This window comes from Oncorhynchus mykiss, chromosome 20 (assembly GCF_013265735.2).
Source record: "Oncorhynchus mykiss isolate Arlee chromosome 20, USDA_OmykA_1.1, whole genome shotgun sequence".
NCBI lineage: Eukaryota > Metazoa > Chordata > Actinopteri > Salmoniformes > Salmonidae > Oncorhynchus > Oncorhynchus mykiss.
Window position 1 is genome coordinate 8,953,417 of NC_048584.1, and position 8,384 is coordinate 8,961,800.

At 44.4% G+C, this 8,384-nt stretch overlaps 1 protein-coding gene across 1 annotated transcript in view; it reads right to left on the bottom strand.

Annotated features, from left to right (window-relative positions):
- Positions 1–8,384, bottom strand: part of LOC110498733 (calcium channel, voltage-dependent, T type, alpha 1G subunit) — a 198,628-nt gene that overhangs the window by 112,723 nt on the left and 77,521 nt on the right. The window contains exons 10-12 of the mRNA XM_036956460.1: positions 7,850–8,035; positions 6,775–6,889; positions 5,150–5,305 (exon numbers count right to left, since the gene is read on the bottom strand). Of these exons, the coding sequence (XP_036812355.1) occupies positions 5,150–5,305; positions 6,775–6,889; positions 7,850–8,035 (457 nt within the window). The remainder of the gene's footprint in view (positions 1–5,149; positions 5,306–6,774; positions 6,890–7,849; positions 8,036–8,384) is intronic.

Consider the following 8,384-nt stretch of genomic DNA (forward strand, 5'->3'; position numbering starts at 1 on the left):
TGGATAGGTTTCAAAATGTATTTCTTAGGTTTTTTCAACAACAAAAAATTGAAATAATTGTTGCAGAGAGAAAAGCTAGTGGGGAAGGAGAGTCTTCCACTTTGGAAGATTAAGGACTTTCTGAATATGAGGATCATGTCTCTGTCGAATCAGAGTCTGACAGTGAGTTGGAAAAAGAGGATGAGATTTACCCTCAGCCAGCCCCAGGACCAGCCTGTCAGCAGCCAGCCCCAGGACCAGCCCGTCAGCAACCAACTGAGCAGCCTGCACGAGGAGCTCATCAGCAGCCTGCATAAGGAGAAATATGGATGTCATTTATTTTTTTCTTGCCCAAGGAATGAGCCACCCCGCTGCCAATGTGATGTGGATGTAACCAGGGCCGACGCGGATGGCGGTTACTCATGTGCAGGACATAAAGTCTTCTTTTGAACAGTTCATCCCAGACACCATCCAGAAAATCATTCTGAACTGCATTAATTTGGAGGGACGGTGTGTTTTTGGAGAGAGATGGAAGGAGATGGACCAAACTCATTTACATGCACACTTTGGGGTTCTTATCCTTGCTGGTGTTTTCCGATCCAATGGGGACTCCACATAATCCCTGTGGGATGCAGAAACTGGCAGAGAACTTTTCTGCACAACAATGTCTTTGGAAAACTTCCACATTATTTCCAGGATTATCCGCTTCGATAACCGAGACACCATACCAGCTCGGCGGCAGAGGGACAAGCTAGCTGCAATCAGGTCAGTGTGGGACAAGTGGGTGGATCGCCTTCCCCTCTTTTACAACCCTGGGCCAAACATCACTGTTGATGAGCAACTTATGGGATTTAGGGGCTGCTGCCCCTTCAGACAGTACATACCGTCTAAACCCGGAAAATATGGGTACAAGATCTGGGCTGCCTGTGAGGCTGCTTCATTATATGCGTGGAACTTGCAAGTGTATACGGGGAAGCCAGGTGGAGGAGCCCCTGAGAAGAACCAAGGGATGCGGGTTGTCCTGGACGTGAAACGGGGACTCCGTGGCAACAACATCATATGCAATAACTTTTTTACTTTGCAAAAGCTGGGACAGGACGATGGTAGGAACAGTACAAAAAAAAAAGCCAGAGCTTCCACCTCAGCTGTTGAATACAGGCCTATCATTTCCTCTCAGTTTGTGTTCACGGCCCAGACTTCCCTAGTGTCCTACGTGCCAAAGAAAGGCAAAAATGTGGTACTCATAAGTACTCTGCATAGAGGTGGGAGAAGCTGCGGCCAAGAATATCAAACAGAATTTAGACAAGCCGGTGACTGGCAGCAGCAGCAACAGGATAACCCTACACTGGCCACTTGTGATATTCTTCAACATCTTGGACATCTCGGCATACAACATTTTTGTCATCTGGATGGCGTTGAACCCAGATTGGAACAGAGGGAAGCTCCAGAGGAGACAATTCTTTCTCGAAGAGCTGGGCAAGGCATTGGTTAGACCTCAAATCCAGAGGAGGCAACATATCCCAAGGACCCCAGCTTCTTCAGCCATCGTGAAGAGGGTCCAGGATGAGGATGCTGGTGCCCCATCCGCCTGTCCCACAGAACCAAAACCTCAATACCGGAAGTAAGTGTGATTGATGTTGTTGCATGTGTGTGTCCGACTCTCCTACCTTGGCCTGCTGTAACTATGTACAGATGAAGTTGGAACATACATACACCTTAGCCAAATACATTTAAACTCAGTTTTTCACAATTCCTGACATTTAATCGTAGTAAAAATTCCCTGTCTTAGGTCAGTTAGGATCACCACTTTATTTTAAGAATGTGAAATGTCAGAATAATAATAGAGAGAATGATTTATTTCAGCGTTGATTTCTTTCATCACATTCCCAGTGGGTCAGAAGTTTACATACACTCAATTAGAATTTGGCAGCATTGCCTTTAAATTGATTAATAACTTGGGTCAAACATTTCGGGTAGCCTTCCACAAGCTTCCCACAATACGTCGGGCCTCCTTGCTTGCACACGCTTTTTCAGTTCTGCCCACAAATTTTCTATAGGATTGAGGTCAGGGCTTTGTGATGGCCACTCCAATACCTTGACTTTGTTGCCCTTAAGCCATTTTGCCACAACTTTGGAAGTATTCTTAGGGTCATTGTCCATTTGGAAGACCCATTTGACCCAAGATATAACTTCCTGACTGGTGTTTTGAGATGTTGCTTCCATATATCCACATAATTTTCCTACCTCATGATGCCATCTATTTTGTGAAGTGCACCAGTCCCTCCTGCAGCAAAGCACCCCCACAACATGATGCTGCCACCCCCGTGCTTTACGGTTGGGATGGTGTTCTTCGGCTTGCAAGCCTCCCCCTTTTTCCTCCAAACATAACGATGGTCATTAGGGCCAAGCAGTTCTATTTTTGTTTCATCAGACCAGAGGACATTTCTCCAAAAAGTACGATATTTGTCCCCATGGGCAGTTGCAAACCGTAATCTGGCTTTTTTTATGCCGCTTTTGGAGCAGTGGCTTCTTCCTTGCTGAGCGGCCTTTCAGGTTATGTCGATATAGGACTTGTTTTACTGTGGATATACATACTTTTGTACCTGTTTCCTCCAGCATCTTCACAAAGTCCTTTGCTGTTGATCTGGGATTGATTTGCACCAAAGTACGTTCATCTCTAGGAGACAGAACGCGTCTCCTTCCTGAGCGGTGGCTGCGTGGTGCCATGGTGTTTATACTTGCGTACTATTTTTTGTACAGATGAAAGGCATTTGGAAATTGCTCCCAAGAATGAACCAGACTTGTGGAGGTCTACCATTTTTTTCCTGAGGTCTTAGCTGATTTATTTTGATTTTCCCATGATGTCAAGCAAAGAGGCACTGAGTTCGAAGGTAGGCCTTGAAATACATCACAGGTACACCTCCAATTGACTCAAATGATGTCAATTAGCCTATCAGAAGCTCCTAAATAATTTTCTGTAATTTTACAAGCTATTTAAAGGCACAGCAGTCAACTTAGTGTATGTAAACTTCTGACCCACTGGAATTGTGATACAGTGAATTATAAGTGAAATAATCTGCCTGTAAACAATTGTTGGAAAAATTACTTGTGTCATGCACAAAGTAGATGTCCTAACCCATTTGCCAAAACTATAGTTTGTTAACAAGAAATGTGTGGAGTGGTTGAAAAACAAGTTTTAATGACTCCAACCTAAGTGTATGTAAACTTCTGACTTCAACTGTATGTGAGTGAGTGAGATGTTAGTAAAATTCCTGAACTAAGTGTTTTTATCATTCTAGATTGCAGCCCTTTAGCAACAAGAAGAAGCACTACGATGTGTGTGGACCCAAGAAGGACAGGAAGACACAGGACACATGCATCAAGTGCAAGAAATACATTTGCAACAAACACAGTAAAACTCTGTCCCTCATGTGGTGTGTAGACCGGCCTTAATTTGTGTTAAATGGGGCTCATTTATAATTTCCATAAAATACTGTATGTAAAATTTGTCCCTCAAGTTTGTTCAGTTCAAATCAATAACCATTAATAGAGATGAAAACCTTGTTTCATTTATATTTGTTCAAGATAAACATGATTTATTCCACCTTTGTTTTGATTTTTGTTTACAAACAAATAGCGCTTTCATTGATAAATGTGATCTAGCAGAGGTAAATGGCAAATATGAACTATGTATGCTGCCTATATTGCTTGTAATTGATATAAGTCAACATCTAAGTATTTTTACGTAAGTTTTTATGGCTGTATTGTTTTAAAAATAATCATGTTGTGGGTCCATCAGACCAGAAAACATTGGGTGAAACTAAAACAAGGGTTTAAAAACAAGACTTGCATAGCATAAAAAGGCATGGTCACTTTTCCAGCTACCTATTGTACTCCATGTATGATTCAGCTAAGAGCTGTGTTAATTTCATAGCCACAGTCACTTCTCTCTGGCTGTGAAGAATATCTTCCTAAATGATGCATTCCTAACTGAGCTGCATGATGCCTGATAAAGTAGATGTTGAACATAAATAACTGTGCTACTCTGGACACAATGACGACCAGATAACAGACCTAGAAACCAGACTGTTGTAACGACTAATAACTAGAGAGCAGACCAATTAATCTGTTTTTTAAATACGAGTCTGTCTGCTCGTCTATCCTGTCTGTCCTTATCTCCTCCCCTCTCCTCTTCTCCTCTACGCTGTGCTACCTTCTTTCAAAGAGCACAAGACATCAAAGCACAGGTGCTGTCACAATTCCCGAGAAAGAAAGATGGAGATAATGAGAGAGGGACAGAGAGAGATGAATGAGCAAAAGAATCAGACGGAATGTTCAATTAAAACAAAGCAGAGGCCAAACAAGAATGATTTAGTTCTTGTCGAGACAACCGTTAAAGTCGATGTCTAGCGGGGCTGCTCAGAATACATTCTTATAGCAGAGATGAAACCTATGCTATCTAACTCTCAACAAAAACATACATTCATCCTTACTCTCTGTCTTTCTCCGTCTCTCTATCTCTCTCTGTTGTCCTATGTCTCGCCCTCTTTCCCTCTCTCAATATTCCTCTCTCTCTCTCTCACTCTCTCTTTCAGAGAAGAATCGTGGCTATGCGGAGAGAGAGAGAGAGAGAGGGAAAGAGAGAGAGAGAGAGAGAGAGAGAGAGAGAGAGAGAGAGAGAGAGAGAGAGAGAGAGAGAGAGAGAGATTTGTATTGTGTTTTATGAGTGGAGAGGGGATCAGATAGGAGCCAGAATGTGATTGTGATGTAAGCATATTTTCCTGATGATGGTTGACATCACTTCAAGTCAAATGTCGTTAAATATCGTTAAAATATGACAACTGTAATTATGAAAGAAGAGAGAGGGATGGAGGGATGGAGAAAGGGTATCGCCTGTCTGCTGAAGAGAATGTGTAAGACAGGGGAGGAGAAGAGAACGGGAGGACATATTTTGGAGTAGAGGAGGGGAGGAGAAGAGAACGGGAGGACATATTTTGGAGTAGAAAGAGTGACACAATTAGAGAATAAAACATATATTTAGGGTGAGTGTCAAGGTGGAGGAATATAAGATTTAAGATAATGTATTTGAATACATTGACACAGATGAATGGGCCAGCTCGTTTCCAGCTCGGTATGTGCCTGTGTGTGTTGTTTTGTGTACTTAGTTTACCTCAGTCTGGAAGCCTTCGACCAAGATGGCCACAAGCAGGTTGAAGAGGACGTAGTTCCCAAAGGTCATGAGGGCGATGAAGTAGAGAGCAGCCACTGGAGTGGTGGAAGCCATACCATTATACAACACCTTGTTCCAGTCCTCTTGAGTTAGGATCTGAAGGGAGCGAGGGAGAAATGTAGAGAGTGGAGAGATGTAGAGAGTGGAGAGTTGTTGAGAGGGAGAGATGTAGAGAGCGGAGAGATGTGGAGAGAGGAGAGATGTGGAGAGATGTAGAGAGTGGAGAGATGTGGAGAGATGTGGAGAGATGTAGAGAGTGGAGAAATGTGGAGAGATGTAGAGAGTGGAGAGATGTGGAGAGATGTAGAGTTGTTGAGAGAGAGAGATGTAGAGAGTGTAGAGATATGGAGAGATGTAGAGAGTGGAGAGATGTAGAGAGTGGAGAGATGTGGAGAGATGTAGAGAGTGGAGAGATGTGGAGAGATGTAGAGAGTGGAGCGATGTGGAGAGTGGAGAGATGTGGAGAGATAGAGAGATGTAGAAATATGTAGAGAGTGGAGCGATGTAGAGGGTGGAGAGATGTAGAGAGTGGAGAGATGAGAGAGATGTAGAGAGTGGAGAGATGTAGAGAGTGGAGAGAAGTAGAGAGTGGAGAGATGTGGAGAGAAGTAGAGAGTGGAGAGATGTGGAGAGATGTAGAGAGGGAGAGATGTGGAGAGATGTAGAGAGGGAGAGATGTAGAGAGACGTAGATAGTGGAGAGATGTGGAGAGATGTAGAGAGGGAGAGATGTAGAGAGATGGAGAGATGTGGAGAGATGTAGAGGGGGAGAGATGTGGAGAGATGTAGAGAGATGTAGATAGTGGAGAGATGTAGAGAGATTTAGATAGTGGAGAGATGTAGAGAGATGGAGAGAGATGTAGAGAAGGAGAGATGTAGAGAGATATAGAGAGGGAGAGATGTGGAGAGATGTGGAGAGATGTAGATAGTGGAGAGATGTGAGGGGATGTAGAGAGGGAGAGATGTGCAGAGATGTAGAGAGATATAGAGAGGGAGAGATGTAGAGAGATGCAGATAGTGGAGAGATGTAGAGAGATATAGAGAGGGAGAGATGTGGAGATGGAGAGATGTAGAGAGGGAGAGATGTAGAGAGGGAGAGATGTGGAGAGATGTAGAGAGATATAGAGAGGGAGAGATGTAGAGAGATGTAGATAGTGGAGAGATGTAGAGAGATATAGAGAGGGGGAGATGTGGATATGGAGAGAGGGAGAGATGTAGAGAGGGAGAGATGTGGAGAGATGTAGAGAGATATAGAGGGGGTGAGATGTAGAGAGATGTAGAGAGATGTAGATAGTGGAGAGATGTAGAGAGATATAGAGAGGGTGAGATGTAGAGAGATGTAGAGAGATGTAGATAGTGGAGAGATAAGAAAGGAGGAATAGAGGAAATAGAGAGCAGCTGTCCTTTTTCACATTCATTTGATGTGTAGTTGGACCTACACAACAGATTGCCCATATGGACTCATCTTGATAGTCAGCCAAGTTTGGAAACGTCTGTCAGACTTTGATTTTGGAGTGAAAGAGGGAGCGAGGGAGGGAGAGCGATAGAGCGGTAGAGAGATCTCACCTGAAACACAGTGACGATGGCCCAGAGCAGAGAGTCAAAGTTCTTCCTGTCTGGTAGAGTGTCTCCATCTCTCTCTGATCCAAACTTACAGCCAAACAGATGCATACCCAGGATACTGACGGAGAGAGAAGGAGCGGGAGGACAGAGGAAGAGAGAGGGAAGGATGGAGAGGTAGAGAGAGAAAGAGAGAGAGAGCGGTCACCAAAGGGAGTCATGGCATGAGAAAAGAAGATAAATAAATTCAGACTCCCACTGTTTCAGTCTGCTGTTGTTCTCTTGTTGTGTAATTATGAATAGGAAAGAACTGAACCCATGGGACATGTGTGTGTATTCTCCATGTTATTCTGACTAGACAGCAATGCGGCTAGTTTGTGGGTGTAGAGGGATCAGTGACTATGCCTCTAGTCTGTGAACTTGGCTCCTCTTCACTCAAACACTCAGTGGGTGTTTGTCTAAGCACACTGTTCTAGTCAAACTACTGTGTGTGTGTGTGTGTGTGTGTGTGTGTGTGTGTGTGTGTGTGTGTGTGTGTGTGTGTGTGTGTGTGTGTGTCTGCGTGCGTGCGTGCGTGCGCGTGTGTGCGTGAGCGTGTGTGCGTGAGCGTGTGTGTGTGAGTGTGTGTGTAGGCTGTATAGAACTTACACATAGATTTCATTTTGCTGAGCTTGCCAGTGGCCAAACAGGATGCACCAGGGATGCTGAGGAAAATAGGGAATCTCCCCTCGCTCGTGTCATTCTATCCTCTCTTCCTCAATCCTCCTGGCAAACGTCTCTTGTGTTTGTTTATTCCCCTCCAGTGTTCTGACGAAGCGGAACACTCTTCACCTCTCTGTCTTCCTCTTCCCTTTCTCTCCAGCTACCTCTCTTTATCCACCCCTCTGTATGCACCTCTATTGTACTTGCGTGTACCACCTAGTGTCTTCCTCCCACCCCTCCACCTCCTTCTTCCCCTCCTCACTTTGAGACAACGACGATAAAGACTACCCCTCATTTCCGTATAAACGCGTGTCAGCTTGTGCGTCTGACATACGTGTCAAAATGACTTTTTTTTAAGACATTTCGCATAGGCCCATACCTGAAGATGAAAATGAAGAGCATGAGTAGCATACAGAAGGTGGCCACGTTGTCCATCGTCTTCATCAGCACCACCAGCTGCCTCTGCAGAGCGGGCATGAAGCGCACCAGCTTCAACACGCGCATCAGTCTGAAGGTACGCAGCACTGACAGACCACCGCCCTGCTGGCCCACGATCTCCCATACACTGAGGAGAGATGGAGAACACATAGTAATTGTGTTTATAAACTGGGCGGTTTGAGACCTGAATGCTGATTGGCTGACAGCCGTGGTATATCAGACCCTATACCAAAGGTATGGCAAAACATGTATTTCTACTGCTCTAGTTACGTTGGTAACCAGTTTCTAATTGGAAAAAGACACCACAGGGGTTGTGGAGTGCCTAAGAACAGCCCTTAGTCGTGGTTTACTGGCCGTATAGCCCACCCGCTCGGGACTTACTGCTTAACTATACGATATGCCATTTAGCAGAAGCTTTCATCCAAAGTGAATTGCAGTCTAGAATGCATACATTTGTTTTACGTATGCGTCCTACT